This window comes from Lepeophtheirus salmonis, chromosome 6 (genome assembly GCF_016086655.4).
Source record: "Lepeophtheirus salmonis chromosome 6, UVic_Lsal_1.4, whole genome shotgun sequence".
In the NCBI taxonomy this organism is placed as follows: domain Eukaryota; kingdom Metazoa; phylum Arthropoda; class Copepoda; order Siphonostomatoida; family Caligidae; genus Lepeophtheirus; species Lepeophtheirus salmonis.
The window spans coordinates 35660070-35680469 of record NC_052136.2 but is presented as its reverse complement, the minus strand read 5'-3'; the positions used below and the strand labels follow the sequence as shown (position 1 = coordinate 35680469).

General features: G+C 31.5%; 1 protein-coding gene across 1 annotated transcript in view; it reads left to right on the top strand.

Annotated features, from left to right (window-relative positions):
• Positions 1-13697, top strand: part of LOC121120888 (pickpocket protein 28) — a 48170-nt gene extending 34473 nt beyond the window's left edge. The window contains exon 3 of the mRNA XM_040715787.2: positions 12867-13697. Coding sequence (XP_040571721.1) covers positions 12867-13532 — 666 coding nt within the window. The 3' untranslated portion in view covers positions 13533-13697. The remainder of the gene's footprint in view (positions 1-12866) is intronic.
• The last annotated feature ends 6703 nt before the right edge of the window (positions 13698-20400 follow it).

The following is a 20400-nucleotide window of genomic DNA, read 5'->3' as shown; positions in this document are numbered from 1 at the left end:
CATTAATGGGTAAATATAGGTTTACAATATCCGAGTCACTACATGATAAATTGACCCGAAAAAAATGAAATATAGTGGATTTGAATTAAATTAGATTTATGATATTTTTAGTTAAAGCTATGGTCCTAACATAATTTGTGTCTTGTGTTCTATGGAATACAATAGGTAAACCAAGTGACGAAACTATGCCCACGAATGTAGTTGGCAATGATGATACTTTTTTTGTTCACTAGGAGGGCTGAGAATTCCCTGTATTTCTCTATATCAAACTATGCAACCAACATGAATTGACAAGGTAAATTCTGCGAAAGGATAAAAAGTAATGAAATATAATTTGTGATATATTAAAAATGATATTTTGTGTGGAAAAGTTTTTTCTTTGGCAAAGAAATTTTCTCAAGGGGCTATGTTCTTACTTTGTTCGCTATTTTTGTCGGTTTTTGCTCAATTCCCTTCCCTTCACACTCCATGTCTGCATTCTGTATTAATTTTTTGCACACCTACTCCAATTAATAACCGAACAAAATAGCTTGTGTTCACAATTTCTAACCCCCTCCTAACTACGCACAAACTTTGTACATATCCCGCGCCAGTTAATAGTCACATTTCAACAAAGTGTTTCTATCTTCTTTCTATTATGTTTCTTTGGGTCTATCAGTCTATCAGAACGCCCCATTTGAGCTCGAGAAGCTTCCTAGCCCAGGTGAAAATTCCCCTCCCATAAGATGACACTTTTCAAAATTCCTTTTTGATTCAATTAAAAGAGTGAATTCATGAAAACTATGTAGTTATATATATATATAGAGTAATATCTGTGGCACCCTCAGCACCCCCTAGTGTACAAAAAATATTCTCAAAACCAACTTAATTTGAATAAAAGTTGATAACACAGAAAAACAATTATAAGGTCAAATTTCTAGCAATGACATGAAACTAAAGAATTTATAATTCATCTTTAAGCACAGAATCTAAAACATATCTCAGTTTCTATCTAGCACCTCAGGTTTCAGAAATATTTGAAACCATAGTCATTGAGGGTCCTTTTTGATCATTAATACAATCATCAAATTGAAGTGGGATGAACAAAACTGATGTAGAAAGGTTTTTCATGATTATAAAAATGTTTTTATTGATTAGGTAACTTGTTCTGAACGCAGCATATTTCCATTTTTAGGCTCAAAAATGATGAAAAACGACACTCTTCTTATGACCCTTAAAACTTAATCATCATTCATAGTGATAAGAAATATCATAGCTTATATTATAGAAAAATACTCCATATTTTATTTTTTTTAAATATGCATATTCAAGGATTTTGGTTCGATATTGTACTTTTTGACTGATCCCCTATTTTTTATGGTGGTATACATGCAAATATGCAAAATTATCTTTATAATGTTTACCATTTCAATGTAACAATAATTACGTCATTCCTCATAATAAATAGTCATAATTAATATCACAATCAGACAATGCCAATAGACAATATAATAACGCACTTCGTACAAATACCAATAAAGTAGTTACTAATTACTTTATAAAATATTGAAATTGCTTTCTCATTCTAAATGGATTTCTTCATTCTTGCAATCCTGGAAGCTTTTTCCCAAGGAATTAGTCGACTCTGTTTTCTTATGAAGCCTGGTAGTTTTCATCAGATGAATTTTTATCCTGTCGTCCCCTGAGGAATACGGAGTTCAGAATACGAGCATCTCTTGAGATGGATGCTCAAATTAAAAGTATTTTCCTTCCATTCCCTCGATCTATCTTTGTTCATAACTCTCGGATACCATATTTGAAGAGTTTTCGTCTTTTCTTTTCATCAGAACCACTGGCCCCTGATTTTTGCATCTGTAAGTTAAGTTTACTTGTATTGGGATTTAAAAATAAACATAAAAGTCATATCGTGTATCCAAATATGTCTATAGCAATGATGCTGAAGAAATTCCGGTACTATCATATTATTCTCCTCCTGAAAATCAGGTGACGTATAAGAAAGAAATGATCAAAACTTTGACATTTTAGAAGATACATGTCATCCGAAAGAATTTGATCAGCAAGAACTAAATGGATTCAAATGTGATTTGGGCTTCCCAACTACACAGAGTTAATGATTATACGGATAGAGGAATACACAGCAATGGGATGTAAACTGAGTTTTACACTCCACTTTCTTCGCAGCTATCTTGCAAGCTTTCCTGATAATCTCGGGGATGTAAGTGATCAACAGGAAGAAATAAATATTTAGTAGTAATGTAAAGACACTGTGGAGGAAGATGGGATGTGCAAATGATAACACAAATAATTCCTGGAGCATAAAAAGAGATTGTATTGAATTGAATATACAAAAAAATGAAATAAAATAAAAAAATTTAACATAAGCGGTTAAATAAAATCTAAATGGATATTTAAAATAAGAGAACTAAACCAAGCTAAGCCTCATACGACAACAGAATCGACTCGCTGTCTTTGGGTAGAAATTTATCCATCAATATATAACAATGAATATCCACGATAAATTGGAACTATCTTAAAATTCAACCTGCTTGATAAAAATGGAATTTGGAGTGTATTTGTTAATATGAAAAAGTTAGACATGATATTAAACAATAAATTTATTCAATATGTTCTCCCTCAGCAGCCACCATCTTCTCCATCCTGCTCCAAAAGGATTTGCATGCCCCGATGACTTCCGCAGAATCGACAGCATTCCACTCCCTCGTGATGGATCCCTTCAGGGCCGCGATGCTCTTGTGGCTGACCTTGCACACCTCCCTGCCAAACTTCCCCTACCTGTAGTAATCACACGGATTGAGGTCGGGTGAGTTGGAGGGCCAGGTGTTGCGATCCCAGAAAGTGATGTCGTGGGAGTTGAAGAGGTTAGTGGTCCTCATGAGGATGTGTGCGGGCGCTGAGGCTTGTTGGAATATGAACTCCCTCCCAGTGGCCGTATACTTCATCCAGGGGATGACACACTCCTCCATGACATAGCAGTACCTTACTGCGTTAACCCTTTCCTTGGAATTGAAGAAAAAAGGAGGCATCAACTCACCGGTGCTGCAGATGACACCCAGGGTCATCGCAGAGGCTGGGAACTTTGTGGTGAATACTGCAGGGACCTCTTCTCTCTCCTTGGCAAGCCCCCTGTCATTCTGGACGTTGTAGCTTCTGTCGACAGTCCAGTTCTTCTCGTCGGAGAAGATGATTCTTCCTCCATGGCTCTTCAGGTAATTGAGGAGACACTTACCGTTTGTGAGCCTGGTGGCCTTCATGGATGCCGTGAGGATGTGTTGTTAGACTATTCATAGCCTTGGAGACCAGCTGTTTGCTCAATCCACGGTTCTTGGCCAACCTGGACAAGGAAGTCCCCGGCGAAGCCTTGATGGACTTTCGGAGGCCTTCAAGGAAACGGCGAGTGCGAATTCGGTCACTTCTCATGTTGTGGCCCTTGCGGTAGACCTTCCCCTCAACCTCCAAGCATTGAAGACCCGGTACACCGTGGTCTTGGGGTAGTTAAGAAGCTTATAGATAGCAGAGGGCTTGTGTCCCGCGCGAGCCAATTTGAGGATGGCGTCTCTCCTTGCTTGTTCCATGATGACTATTGTTTGTTGTCAAAACAATTGTGATAGAAGCTATGGTGTATTGTTCACACAACCTTTTATATTAGTATGATTTAACCCCGAATATTCACATTATGGATCTGGATGAAGTTTAAAGTAGTTCCAATTTATCGTGAACACCCTGTACACAAGGGTTAAAACTATGCCGGGATCAGTTTACTTTAAAATTCAGAGAAAATACCGTAGATGTGAAATATAAAATAAGGATATGTTAATTATGTACTACAACAATATGAAATTATAACTAATTAAAACTAAAAAAAATAACATTATAAAATTTAGACGTATTTTTAATTTTATTAATAAATAAATTCTGGTTTTTAAGTTGACCAATATGAAAAAATGAAAAAGACCTCTCCAGGATGTCAGAAAGTGGAGGCATAATTTAATGAGGGGTACGAAGGGATTGCCTCGCCAACGACTTTTCTGTAGCTCTTAGGACCACTAGGAGAGCTATAAAGCACTACTTGGGATTAGTTTCTTTCTCAAGAACCCCACACCACCTTGTGAAAGAAGGCATGAAAGCCAGGAGGCTCGAGAAGTGCAAGAAAATCGCCATATGGATCAAGGCAAATGGGTCAATGGTGAGAATTTTCTTGGACAAGAAGCTTTTCACAGCAGATCAATTCCACAACCGCCAAAACGATCTCTTGGATGTGGAAACAAAAGAAGAGGTTCAAGGGGTTTACCACACCAAATATCCGGCCAAAACAATTGTCTTTCGGCGTTGTGGCCTATGAAGGAAGGAAGATGCCTCCATTATTTTTCAAGGCTGGACAGAAAATTGACCAGGAGGCCTATTATAAGGTGTTTAGGTACACCATCTTACCATGGCTGAAGACCAACTACCCGGAGGTTAACTACATGTGGACTCCGGACGGCACCTTCTCTCACACGTCCACCAAGTGCCAAAGTTATGTGCATATAACATGGTTCAATTCTGGTCCAAAGAGAGATGGATCCTTTCCTCACCTGATTTGAACTCACTTGACTTTTCTCTATAGGGCACTTTGAAGAGGAAAACCAAGAGGACCTCCACGTATATGTGGACACATTAAAGTTTTCTAGTGTGACTTTATGGGACAACTTGTAAGAGGAGTTTGTCATCAACTCCTGCGTGGCCTTCAGGCGACGTGTAAAAACTGTGATTGATAATGAAGGTGACCATATTCAGTGAAAAAAGTTTTGCAAAAACCTTTTCTTAATGTTTTGTTAACTTTATTTTTTTGCCTATTATTGAAAATATAAAATTATTGATATATTTCTAAATACGTCTCTCGAGCCCACGTTTTGCAGTGTATAACAAATATTACGGTCTTACCTCACTTGTATAATAAATTTCTCGTCAGCTGTAGATTACATTGGCTTACATAATATAACATATTAACTTCATAGTATACACTTTTTGATAAATACTTGTAGTAATAAGTCTTACTATACTTATGCTGAGAATTGTACAAAATAAGACTTCATACGACCTGGATATTTAATTCAAATTATTAATGCATTATTATTTGCATATAGGATTTGCATAAACATTGATTAAATTTGTCCAGGAAGGAATTCATATGAATTAAGAATAAAATTGCAATTTAATTTGATTTATAAAATTAGATTATTTTTCATATATATTTACTAGGTATGTCTGAAAAAAGTCAAAATATGAATTTGAAAATTAGCTCCTACATTCTCAATTAATCCACCTGATTTTTGTTTTACAGGTCTATTATTATTAAATGCTTAAATAAAAATTAAAGAAAGTATCCTTTTTTTTTTTATTGACATTGATTGAAAAAGTTTTTTCAAAACCTTATCGACATGTTTTGTTAACATTAATTTTTGCCTATTAATGAAAATATAAAATTATTGATGATGTATTTCTAAGTCCACATCGATTAAATTACACTTTCTTTTTAAATATACCGATATAAACTATTACTTCTTATTATTAGTTATCGATAATTGCATCTGTCTCAACGTGTCCTAGAACTGTTTTAAGATGGCCTATGTCATTTTTTAATATTCTATGATGGTTCCCACCCACCACTCCACAACAATAATTATCCTATTTTACAAGCTATAACAAAACAAAAAGAGTTTTTAGAAAAAGTTATTGATTTTTTTTATAACATTTTGAACCAAATGAAATATATTGCACAATGCAACAGCATTTCAGCCATCAGGTTGAGACCCATAGCTATAATTGTCATTTAAGCCGTACAACATGAAAATGAACAATAAAAGCTTTAATCTTCAGAGGTTTGGCCTTTAAATTGATTTTTTAAATCAATTTTGTTAGGGTATAACTACGACTCAGTGCCATATTTCGATATGAAAGAACTATAGAGATAAAAATCAAAGAAATTGAAAAACATTTAAGCATTTGAAAAATGAGCTATTTTCAATTTATATTGATTACAATTAATTAAAAATGTATATTACAACTAAAAATTTGAGTAAAATGAAGGACATTACATATAAGCTATAATTTTTTGGTTTTTTTTTTTACTTCAAAAACTTTATATTCTAGCTGAAGTTATAGAAGATACATTATATTTACAGTAAACAAAATTTCATAAAAAAGGTCGATTTTGATCGATTTTTGGTACATTTAACTTATGATATGTATTTAAAAAAATCAAATATAATGTGCTGCGTGATTATAAATTACAATAATCTTCCGAAGAGAACAATTGAATTGTTTATTTGTAAATGTTGAAAACTACATTGACCGAAAATCAATCAAAATTGACCATTTTTATAGGGATTTTTTAAAAATTGGAATATAAGGTCTAATTTAGAACTTCAGCTAGTATATAAAGCACTTGAAGACAAAATAAAAAAGATATTAGTAAGTTCTTCATTTTACTCGATTTTTTAGTCATTATATACCTTTTTTATTAATTTTAATCAAGATAATCCAATCCTTGACCTTCCTTTTGTTGCATAGTGTTATTTATATAATATCTCGCGGAGTCCTTGACGATTCAAGTCTCCCAAGTACGCTTTTGGGAAAGGTTCTTACAACAGGGTTCGGAAACAAAACGTGCACTGAATGACTGATTTTAGAAAAATGTCCATAATTTTGAGAAAAAAACCTTTGAGACACGACCTTTGTGTATATATTCACTCAATATGGCGCCCTCAGCAGCAATCATAGCCCCCACACAGCGGTGGAAAACCTTGCAGGAGTTGATGATGAACTTCTCGGACAAGTTGTTCAACTCCTTCACAACGACGGCCTTCAGGGAGTCCACGTTCGGATGAGATGTCCGGTTAGTCTCCGTCTCCAAAGTGCATCATACAGCAAAGTCAAAGATGTTCAAACCCGGCAAATATGATGGCCGCATGCCCTTGGGCCAAAAATAAGTCATGTTGTTGGCGCACAACTTCTGGCATTTGGCCGATGTGTGTGAGGGAGCACCATCTTGGGTACACACATAGTTGTCCTCTAGGTAGGTGGCCTTGAGCCATGGCAGTATGGTGAACCTCAGCGCCTTGTAGTAGGTCTTCTGGCCGATTTTCTCACCAGCCTTAAAAAAGAAGGTAGACATCTTTTTGCCATCGGACGCCACGATCCCCAGGACCGGATGTTTTGTATGGAGCACCCCCGTAACCCCCTGGTTGATCCAACGGTCTTTCCGATGGTTGTAGACCTGGTGGATACATTTGCCTTGATCCATGCACGAACTTTCTTGCACCTCTGCAGTCTCCTTTCCTTGAGGGGTATTTCCATCTTTTTTCATCTTTGCCACCTTGAAAATGAGGCTCCTGGAGCACTTCATAATCTCTACCACATCACTTTGGCATATAGAAGGTCTGATATCTTCTGCCTTTTTGCTTCTTGCTCACTCATGATGAAAGATTTCAGAAATATTATTACTGTTTACTTATCCAGAAAGGACAGGAGATTTGGATTATGCAGGAAAAATTCCAAAACCTAATTACATAACTAGAATTAATTAACAGTCCACGTTTTGCTTCCAAACCTAGTATATATAATTGTATAAATATCAAAAAAGCATATTTCGAAGAAATTTGTTTAAAAGACCATAAAAACTGGAAAAGGATTGACCTATATTTAAAAAAAGGTAATTTTAAAAATAGGATAAAAATGTTATCTTCTAAAAGAAACATAATAATAATTCAGTAAAATATTGACAAATTTTACTTAAAAAGTCCGTTTATATTAATGTGAACAGACTTTGTAGAAAAAAAAATATTAAAAGGTCACACCTTTTCTTTTAAAAAAATATTTTCATTTAAAAGTAATAGAAAAAATACTTTTTTTAAATCCTATTTTAAAAAAGTAAAGAAAGAAAAGTGGCCCACATGTATATTTGGCCTTAGCCCCTCTCACGGTAAAACAAGCCCTAGATGCACCGTGGAGTCCTTGTTGAGAACTATTGAGCTATAGTATGAAATGTGAAATAAAAGTTGCATATTGTTTTGAACTTTCCAAAACAAATTTATTTAATTAGTTTCATTGACTCATTATTAAGGATTGGATGTCAAGGTATTACAATATCTTTGAAAGAAATAAAATTAATCTAATTAAATGTAAAACAAAGTAAAGAATACAAAAAGTTATAATTGAAACATTTGCAAATTCATTAATAAATTTAGTTAGTTTAAATGTACATCAGAAGGTAACATTTGTGCTTGATTAGATCTAATAACAATCATTTAATTTAAAGAATTAACATTGCAACATGCAAATCAGATCATAATAAGTACTAATAGGTAGTGTTTCCCAAACAGTGTGTCTTAAGGCTAATTGAAGTGTTTCGTACGATTTGTGACAACCATACATTATTTACAATAACTTATAATAACCCAAATAATTCGTTTAATGAAAATAAGTGTGTCAAGTAATTTTTATTTGTCTTTTGGTGTGCCTTAGGCATGAAAAGTTTTGGAACCAATGTCCTAGAGAACATGTTATTACGAGGTTTCGTCCACTATCATTCAGTTAAACTTGATAATAGTTTGAGATTGAACACAGGGTTCTCAAGTTTTTAAACTTATGCTTGCGTGAGATTTTGAGATCAATTTACTGCAGCGTTTCCGAAGGGGGACGATACCGTACTTTCATTTCGGAGGGTGGTAATTCGAAAAGGGATGATTGGAGGCGATAGAGCAAAAGAGCTTTGATTACATATTATTTCATAAAACAAACAAATTATTCTACAAAATTAAAAAAAAAAAAAAAATGGGACTACAAGGCATTCTCGGGTTGGTAGGATGGGAGTATGTTATATCGAGATGGTATTAATGTACTTCATTATTGGTTCCTTTAAATGTTATCCTATATTCAGTATAATATTACTCTCAAATACAAATAGACTACTTCGAATAAATACATATACTTTAGTTAAAAACGTGGAATATCAGAAAAGTAAGATTCATAAACTTAAGCCCAAATTTTGTACCCTAAAAATTAAAGCAGTCCAGTAATAATAAACTGTACTAAGATACTTTTTGCATCAATAATCTTTTATTTCTTTAACTATTTAAACCAAAGTCATTGAGAGTCATGAAACCTATTTGTCTGCTACTTTAAGAATAAATCAAGGTACGAAAAACTATTTGAAATATGATTGTGGTCAGTTCACAACAATCCTTCACAGTTTCCGTGCTTCCTACAACACATCTTTTCCGTTTGCTAGATCTGGTAAGGTTTACAGGATTGGGTAGTAAGAAAGATTATGCACGAAGTTGTACATAAGTCACCAGATGAAATATAAAGTTTATACCTCTCACTAATAACTCAATTCTAGGAAGAATAGATGAAATAGCTGAAAAAATAGAACATAAATTGTACAACATTCTTGCTGCAACATAATTTAGATTGCAATTAGATGAGTGCATTTTACTAGGAAATGAATAAGATACACACAAAAGTCTTTTATATTATGAGAAACACGTTACATGCTCCACATAGCCTTTAACAAAATGTCGTAGATATGTTTAATTTTAATTAAATATACTGCCAAAATATTGATATTGAGAGTGGTGGTCCTAGCTATTATGACACCCTAGGCAAACCTCACCTCCGCTCCCCACCCCAACCTAAACCCTTTCATTAAAAAAATACCATACAATAAAATGTCTTAAACTAACAAACACATAAGCAATACAACTGTCATCTATAGAATTCTAAAAATAATTTGAAAAATAGATTATTTAAATGCATTAAAGCCTCCATTTTGATAATAAACAAATAAAAAATTCTGAAATAAACTGGCATCTACATAGTAAAAATTTTTTTTTGACTAAATCTAATCTATCGATTTTTTTTTCTTTTTTTTTCAAAAAGATGAACAAGGATTATAATGTCAAAATATCATAAACTTCTGAACACGTATTATTCTAGTAGGTATGACAGTATTAGAATTTTTTTGATGAAATTTGGGGTAGAAATACAGGAACTTCCATAAGATTTTTGTTTAAAAAGGGACACTGGATACGAATTTGCATTAGAAAACTTAGTCAACTAAACACTATTACATAATATCAAAAATGGTCAAAATTACAGCCAATGTGAAGTATAAAGTCATGACTTAAATATGAATATCAATAAAAAACTATTTACAGTTTAGATATTTTAACTTTCTTAGGCAAATAGGGCAATCAGAAAAGAAGATAAGAACTTGAGTACCTTAAGAACTTAATAAAAATGTTGGTATACTTAATGAATTAGGATAGAAAAAAAAAGGTTTTATCGAACTTTCCTTTTTATAGTCAATGGAAAATAATTAAAAAAATACTATAAACTTTAATGAAGTTGTCATTTTGATACACAACATTTCTCCTGTGTAGTTCTCTAGGGCAGGGATTCTCAACCTTTTTTTAGTGAAACATCTATTTAACTGAATTGGCCAGAACAAATTATTTTTAGCTACAGTCATAGGGACGTCCGAAGAATTATATTTTGGAGAGGGGACAGGGGTTCGCTCGTGGATTTTTTTTTTAAATAAATCCAAAAATTGTAATTTTTTTCCGAAAAAAAATTAAACTTCAAAAATCCGCAGCTATTCACAAAAAATTTCACAAATTGATAGTTTTTCTCAAAAAATAATTTTTTGTACAAAAATTCAAAAATCCTTACCTATGAACAAATATTAAATTTTTTGGAAAAAAAATTCATAAATCCATATCTATTCTCAAAATAAGACACACGGTTATTGACAAAAAAAAAAAAATTCAAAAAACTTCAGCTATTTAAGAAAAATTAAAAGGGTTTAGTTTTTGTATTTTTTTAAAAATAAATCGATAAGTTAAAATTTTCTGGAAAAAAAAAATGTAAATTCAAAAATCCACAGCTATTCTCAAAAAATTAAATTTTTTGGAAAAAATTCAAAATCCATATTTGTTCCAAAAAAATTTATACAATCTTCAGCTATTTACGGAAGTTTTTGAAAAAAAATAATTCAAAATCCGCCAATGATTACAAAAATTTTATAAAAAAATTCAAAACTTCAGAACTTACTTTTTTTGGAGAAAAATTTAAAAATCCATAGTTATTCACAGAAATTCCTTTATATTTTTTTTTTTGGGGGCTACAGCCCCCACTTCGTGGAGACCCCCCTGAGTTATGTATCACTTGTAAAATATTCTTTCAAAATCTCAAGTACCCAAAGGGGTACGCGTACCCCCATTTGAGAACCACTCCTCCAAGGGTATTTGTATTTCTAAATAAATATATATATATATACAAATACTACTTGTCTGAAAAATAATATAATTTATGTTGGAGCGGTCTGGAAAAAAAAGACTTCAGTAATATTCCGGACCTAATTAAATATTTCAGTCCTAGGACCGATCCATATCAGTCTTTTATGGAAACTACAACAACTGAAATTTAGTAGTTATTTTTACTTACGCCATTTAAGTCGCTGAAGTTTCATCATTATTCTTAACCTCTATCAAAGAAGCAAGATCCCTAAAGTTAAAATTAGGAGGTGCGTGACTAGAAATAAAGAACACAAGGGAAAGAGCGGACAGACAAAAAATGTAGAGTAAAAATTTAAGGGAAAGAATAAGGTCTTCATCTACAGCTCTTTTACCCACTGATATATAACGAGTTGTTATTTTCTCATTATTCATGATTTAAAAGGTTATTATTTTTGAGTATCCTGTATAAGACAGCGACAGAGAAAATTGATATTCAACTCTCGCAACCTTTTAATAATAAGGTTGAAATAAATTTGGTCTTCCGTGACCAATTTGTGACCCTTCGAAGTGCTAATTAACCGAATTACTCGGAAAAGTCGAGATCCCTTTCGCCCGTCAATGTATTCTTAGCTTCACTACGCGTATTCTCTTCCTCAGCCAATTATATTCTTCCCTTCACTTCGCGTCCCTACACTTGACATTGTTTTGTTTTTTATCTTAGATGCTCAATTAAAGTAGGCATTAAAGCATTATGTATCAAACGCCACCGTCCTTCTCGAGATTTCCGCAGACACATTGATTATTTAAAGGTTAGCCGAAAGCGAATAATTCAAGTATGAATAATTAGAATATGGAGCCCAATAACAACCTTATAAAACAACCTATTAATTTAATTTTCACATTCCTCACAAAGTAAAAATAATTGATGATATTACTTGGCAAACACTTGAGTCTTTTTCCTGCAAGATCTTAATTGAACATATATATATATATCCTTACCAGATTGTTATAATATTAAGACAAAATTATCCGACAATATTGCCAAGTTCGTATTACATTAAAATGTATTATTCCGGAATAATGTTATTTAAGCTTATAGTGTAAAATTCCCTGAAGTACTTAATATTTAAAAAGTAAATTCAGTTGTTTTTTTAAACAAAATGTTTATTTAATTGAATTATTTAATAAAAATAATAAAACAAATATTAAGAATTATTTTAAAGAAAATAACCTTTTTAAATCATGAATGATCAGAGAATAACAACTATATATTAGTCAGTACAATAGCTGTAGATGAAGAACTTATATCTTATATCCCTTATACTTTCGTTGAGTTGTAGATTTTTTATCTGTCCACTCTTTCCCTCGAGTCCTTCCGTTGTTCCAATTATATTTTTATTAAATTCTGAAAGTTGAACATTTGGGTAATTGGTTGAGGTGCAATTACCTATTTTTAAAATTGATTATTATTCTTTGTATGTTTGTATTCTGTGTCATCAATACTTAATATTATAAGGTGTTTGATATATTTACAGAATGAATCCATAAATATTTCTCATTTCGTTTTAGTCCATGGGTAACATAACAACCTGCTCTGGAACGTCCCTTTATTGTGCTCTACGTATCTTCGACGATATATCAGGACCTGAATATGAAGACTCTGGAACAGAAAAGAAATGTCGCTCACCTTGCAATGATGTGCTCTATGATTCGCGGATTACATCTGCAACCTATCCAAATAAGAAGTTATTTCGTCATCGTCCAGAGCTTTGTCCCATCGTTTATAAATTGATCAAGATCTGCACGGGATGGTTGGATCCTTTTGCATTCGAAGAGTATGGTCAATATGCGGATGAACTTAAAATAAAGAAGATACCGCTATTGAGTTCCGGATTTTCTCATTTGTGCGAGAGGTTAAGTGGTCTATCCCTCAACAATTCTTGCGATTTTATAAATTCTCATTTATTTCAAAATTCAGAGGCTTTGGCGGAGGTGACCTCTTATGCAAAGAGGAATCTTCTTTGGTTAAATGTATATGTCAAAGATTCACATATTACACGGATTGTTCGAGATGAACGAATGACTCGCACGAATTTTGTGGCTAATGTAGGGGGATTATTGGGTCTTTGCATGGGATTTAGTTTAATTAGTGTTGGAGAAATTTTATATTTTATCATCAAGCGACAGTGTTTAAAGTTTATTAATTCCATAGGAAATAAAAAAGCACTGGCATAAATTCCTTTTTCTAAAATTACATATATTTTTGTTATTTAATAGATATATTCAAGAATTTTACATAATACGTATTATGATATTGAATTGTAACATAGTTTTAGAGACTCATAGTATATGGAGTATTCATATAAAAAAGTTGTGAAATAAATGTGACATTAATCTGAATTATAATTTTCTTATTATTTTTTAATACTTTTTTCATGAAATGCAAAAGTGAATATATATATTCTATTTCTTGTATAAATAAGTCGGTCAACATTGCAAATATTGTATTAATTTCAGGGGGTCTAGGACGATACATAGGTAGAAATTATTTTTAATCCATATAACTACAGAAATCAAATATTCTTACCCACTTACATCTTATAAATATATCTTGAGGGTAATTCCCAAAGTCTTAGTGAGCACCACTAAAAAATCTTTAGCGGGAGGCCCCTAATTGTTTTGAATAAGGAACGAGAGCGGAAAAGCCCTCAGCATTTTAGAAGAATGATAATATCACTCGAATTTTATAAAAATTGGTTTGACTTTGTCCGTTTCTGCATCTTATGCTATAATTTCTAAAAATTTGAGAGCTAAGGAATAATTTTAAAGGTTGCAAGAAAATATGGTTGAATTTATGTCTTAAGATAAGCTAGAATCTCTTTTCTATGCTGTATCTGTGGCTCTCTGCTGTTTTCGGTTGGCAATTTTTCCTCTCATGTAGCTGGCCACTCTTAGAAGACTGAAGCAGTAGTTTCATCAGATACACCAACAGTTCCTTTGTGTGTTGAGATTACATTGGAACATAAATCTTTCTTAAACTAAAATATAATTTTCTATATTTTGAATTAGTAAATTGAACTGATATCTCAAAATCTCATGCAAGCATAAATTCAAAAACTTGAGAACCCTGTGGTCAAGCTCAAACTAATTATCAAGCATAACTGCATTATAGTTGACGAAACCTCGTAATAAAATGTCTCCTAAGACAGTCGTTCCCAAACTTTTTGTGACAAAGGCATGCAAAAAGACAAATGTAAATTTCTGGACACATATTTTAATTAAACAAACTATTTGTATTATTATAAACTATGCAAATAGTTTATGGTTGTCATTAATTGTACGGTACACTTGAATTTGCCTCAACCCACACTGTTTGGGAACCAATACCCATTAGCACTTACTTTTGTCTTATTTACATTTGGTAATGTGAGTTCTATCAATTTAATTATTGTTAGTCAAAGATATTTGAACATTTGGTAGAATTGCCATTAGATCTAATCAAACAAAGATGTTCCCTTTTAATTTATACACTACTGTTGAGAAAGTATTTTATAAAAGTGGTCGATTATTTAAAGATAGACGCCATAGCTTAAAAGATGAAAACTTTAAAACATTAGATTATTCATTTTATTGATTTTTTTTAATTTAAATATAATTTTAAATCTTTAAGTTTCATTTATTTTTGTACCTTATTTCTCTTAATTTTTTTGGAATAAATTATAGATATCAATTTCAGGAAATGAATTGTAATTATACAGAGTTATCAAATTCAAATACTCCTATAAGAGTAAAAAAATCAGCGCCGCTCATTTTTATATTATTTTAGTAAGCTATTTTTTTATGAAGACTTAGTTCAAATATTTCACTTAAAATAGATTTAGCAAAAATGAATAAAGTTAATTAATATGCTTGCTTGAGTTATATTAGTAATTATGATTAAGTTTCTTATGAGTAGTTCATGTATGTAGGTCTTCTCTCCTATCCTCCCTTTTAGGTGGTTTATGAATGTTTTACTAGCGTCATGAATTACTAACTTACTCCTTGATAAGTTAGTAATTATCGTTCACATGAATGAACTGTCTTTCCGAGTTATTAATATATTATTAATAATACAATTATATAAACTATTATAATAAACCTATAGGTCATTTTCGCGGAGTCCTCTAGATAGAGCACCTTAACATTTTCATTGGAGAGGTACCCTTGGGGTAAACTACTATCCATCAAGATATGAATTGTTGAGACTGTAGGGTTGGCTCGAGTTTTTTAGAAGGGTACATCTCTCAGCCTGCTACAAACTGAGGGTCTCTCACTCCATATAATTTTGTAAAAATATAAATATACAATTAGGACTTTGATGATAAAGATTTTCTAATTCCGAATTCAATTCTCATTCGATTTTCAACTTTTTTATTTGTTATGTTGATACAAATGTCGACAACGTATGTTGACAATATCGACGATTTTGGAGAAAAAAAGTCTTTCATGAGCTTTCTAAGAGGACACGAAAAGACGTAGAACCCTTTTATTTGTAAACAAACAAATGACCAATGAAAACGTTGTGGACATTTGTACCACGTAATACAAAAAACATTTCAGAATTAAGTTAGGAATTAGAAAATAATGGTTTCCTTTTTATTAGACATTGTACATACACTCAAAAGAAACTTTACAAAATGCCGAACAAGCAGAAATTGGATTGGCCTTTTTTTTTTTTTAAATGTCATTAAAAAAAATATGGACACTATTTATTTGAATAAGCCTCCAGAAGACAAAAATACAACACAACAAGATAAAAAAAATTGGGGTTTTTTTGGACAGATTTAACGTCTAATAGTTTCATTTATGGTGTTAATTCAAAATTAGTCATTTAAAAATGTATTGAATATGTTGATCATAAACTATATTCTCGTACTTAATAAATACGAGGAAAATATGTGACACTTTTATTGATTTCCTTTTAAAAATTGGGTGTGCATGTACAAATATTCATTTTTGTATATATGAAAAGGAATAAAATACTTGATAAGATAAGGTTTACTTTGAAGGGTTATATCTACATACGGACATATGTTTCCTTGACTCATCAAATAATGAAGTTTGACTGATTGAGCTGGAATGTCAAGTGTAAACGCATCAAAAGACTTTCATTATCCTGAAAACAAAGAACCGAATCATAAAGTTATTTGATGGATATATAAAGTTTCTTTGATTTATTATAAATACTTAGAATCTTCTATTATGAGTAATGAATGGAAGTATAAAAATATAAATTCTACGGTGATCTCATTAAGAAAGCTTTGAATCTTGTTCAAATTTTAACATGTACTTGATACGTTTTAATATTAGACTTTTCCCCGTTCTCCACTGTTTATAGAAACTAAATATACCAGTAATTTGAATTTTGGACTGTGGCTATGCCTGACACATGGGTCTTGAAAATTTATTGTGGGCGACTCTATAAAAAGGCAAAAAAAAAACGTGATTCGTTGTATTCTTTTGACTATAGCTTCGCAATAGCTTATCGTATACCTTTACTATGGCTATCAAATCAAAGTGACATGTAGTAAAAATAATAGCGAATCACAAAATGACAAATTATACACCCTTGATCAAAAAAATGACTAAGGATGGGACTGTAATATATATCTATTAAATTCCCATCTCTTACAATGACGCGAGACAAAAGATGAACATAGCGTACTTTAAGTATTATAAGCCAATCATAGTTCAAGGTGATAGTCATCCCATAAAAATGACAACATCATAAGCGAAGAATCTAAATAAAACAGATGAGGGCGTCATATAATTTTCTAGGACGTGTCGCTATGAAATCATGAAAAGCTACAAACAAGCTAAAAACTTTTTTTCTTCCATGCAACCTTTTTTTTTTTTTTTTTTTTTTCATCTCAATGTTTCAGCCATTTTTATAAAAAAATATTTAAATATTACAAAAGAAAAAAAACAAATGATTTGATTAATAGCTTTAAACAATAAAACACTCATTGGGATGATTTTGTGCTTTTGGAATTCCTTGAAGCAAATTATTGGTTTTTTAAGAAGCTTTGTAAAATTGGGTTGTCACGTAAGAATCATATTCCTTCATTAAAATATCCAATTGATATAAGGTAAAAAGTCAGACGACATTTCAGCGGCTCCAAAGGACTCGTGTATCCATCCATTGTATGAATCATTATTGATTTTGTAATTAAAACTAATAATTTTTTTGCTATGGCCGCCTCCTTGCCATCTTCCATAGGTCTGAAAACGAAAGTTTCACGCAACCTTTTATTTGAAATATTACATACCATATAACTGGATCGAATATAATAAATTCAGAAACAACAGCATTCAACTATTCTCTACATTACACATCATTCCACATGTATTATGAATGAAAAATGATATCAGAGTTTTTTAAGAGTGACTTTTCTTAGAATGTGTGTATACGTAGAACATATTTTTATAAAAAAATAAAATGCTTTAAACGGAGCTTTAAAACATAAAAACACATATCACATGTATTTAGCATATATTCTAGTAAAATTAAGTAATGTCAAATTTATGTTGGATGTCTTGTGTCATGTAAAGCTGTAAAATATTATTTACATATTTTTGTAAAAAATATTAGTGTTGTATGTACTTGAATAGATTGAATCGAGTCGTGTCAATACATTAGAAAAGGAAAAAAATAGAATACAATACATTTGAATACAGATTGTTTGAATAATTTAGGTATCAACAAATATAAAATATATATATATAATTAATGTTTGGGAGAGGTTGTGGGATTTTTTTTATAGTATAATTGTTTAAAAAAAAAAAAATTATTTACTTTTATAAAAAGAAAGTTAACTTGAGGTTTGTGAAGTATTAAGAGCTATGATAAAGAAAAACTTTTAGTAAGAATTTTTGAAACTGAACGAATCAAATGATCACTGAAAGCACCTAACAACCAGTTATCCCTATACGATTGCTCAGATTTTTGAGTGCTAATAGTCTGAACTAAGTTTTATATCATGAAAATCCCTCAACCTCTTCAATATATTAATAAAATATTGAAAACGATATTTAAGACTTTCTCCAAAAATTATTTTAATAATCTTTGTTCAAATGTCAACTAAAATTCCGTGGCTCAAAAAACAGAATTCATTCTTTTTCATTGACTATGCCCAATTTTTAATACAAAAATCATCCTCAAAGATAAAATAATATATGTTGCCAATTAAGTTTTGGATATTTTTCTGTAAAATATTCATCTCACTACAACCTCTTAAAATGTTATTTAATAATAAACAAAAAAATCAATAGGGGCTGTCTTTTTTGCAAGGGATATTTTATTTATGTATTAAATTTAACTCAGGTAAATTGACTACTATAAATGTGTCTTCTGTATATTACTTAAGCTTTTCATTAAATATTGCAGCGAATATTTATTCTTCTTTTTTATCTATCTTTTTTTTTTTGCGTTATAGGTACTAATAAGCTGATAATTTGTAATAACTGTGAGATTGTTGAATACAATACCTTACTATATATCAATGAATGTCAAGTCATAGAGAGTAAAATAACCTCATTAGAAATGGGGATAGAAGAGGACAGCCCCACAAAACTGAAAACATCCTTTGATGAGCTTTATTCAGGGGCTTCCGCAGGGATTGGTATAAATCACTCATTGGAGATGGAATTGAACTTATAGAGAAATAATTCCAAAAATATATACAAAGATTTTTATCGTTATGTCTAGGAAACCAGAAGTTGAATGGAGGAGACAGGTTCCCTCCAACGAGTTCTACTCGTTCTCGTTCGAGTTCAACTTTTGATGACCTAAAGGCGCAAGCCACCTTTTGCGATGGTCGTTTTTGCTTCCCTTTAAAAAGAGCGACAAAACATTTTATTATTCACAGACCCTGGTATCTTAAAATGACTTTTATTAAACCAACAGACGAAGCTCAATTTATTTGTGATTACTATTTAAATTTGTTAAGACTTCGACAAAATTGGAGAAAAATAATTTTATCTTCTCTTTTACATATTTCAGATGGTAGATTTACCACAAGATCTCTGCCAATTGTATCAAATTTTATAAACCATGTAAAGTGTGTAGGAAAAATTTTAACAATATACTGCATGCCTTTGTGGATTGCAGGGCTCTCAAAATTCCTCAAAGATTTGTCGCCATCAACATCAAGGGTCTGAAAAATGGACCTTTGAACTAAATCAAAGCTTCTATACTCTTTGGATTATTTCAAGAAGTAGTCTCCACAAAAGTATAAAGCCATTGATTTTTCTTTATTAAACTGCAAGGCATTCATTGCAGGGAAACCTCATATCCTATGAGCCAACATGCCCTAGCAATATTAGATAATTTTTTATGGCATCCGTTGCTGAATATACCACCCTTTCCTTTTTGAAAATTTATTTTAATAGACATGGTTTTTTTTTAATTTTTTTACGAATAGCTGTAAATTTTTGATATTTTTTTTTGTCAAAATTTAATTTTAGATATTTTTTTTTGTCAAAATTTATTTTTAGATTTTTTTTTTTTGTCAAAATTTATTTTTAGATTTTTTTTTTTGTCAAAATTCAATTTTTGAAATTTTTTTCCAAAAATTTAATTTTTTGTGAACAACTGTAGATTTTTGAAACTTACTTTCAAAAATTTTGAAAATGGAAATCCAAAAATCAAGCCCACCCCCCCCCAAAAAAAAAAAAAAAAAATATATATATATTACTGCAGAAAATCCTGTTAGTGCTGATAATCACCCAGCTGGACTCAGAGTCAAATAGAGTCGATAATTGTTCGAGTCGACGCAACACTAAACGATAAAAAACCGTGTAACGTATATGTATACAGTATAATCATTCCAGTAGGGTGAGTCTGATGTCCCAACTCTGTCTAAAAAGTGTAATCTTTTTTGGTGCTGTGTATTAAGGGGGATCCTGGGAACCAAAGGATAAGCTATCACGAGTTTAAAGATCTCCAAAGTTGCACCTTATTAATAGAAATCCTTTTATTAAAATGAATTTGTCTGGAAAGGTTTTTGTATTAAGTAAAAAAAAAAAAATATGAGGATCACTTTTTTTTTTGGCATAAACAAAA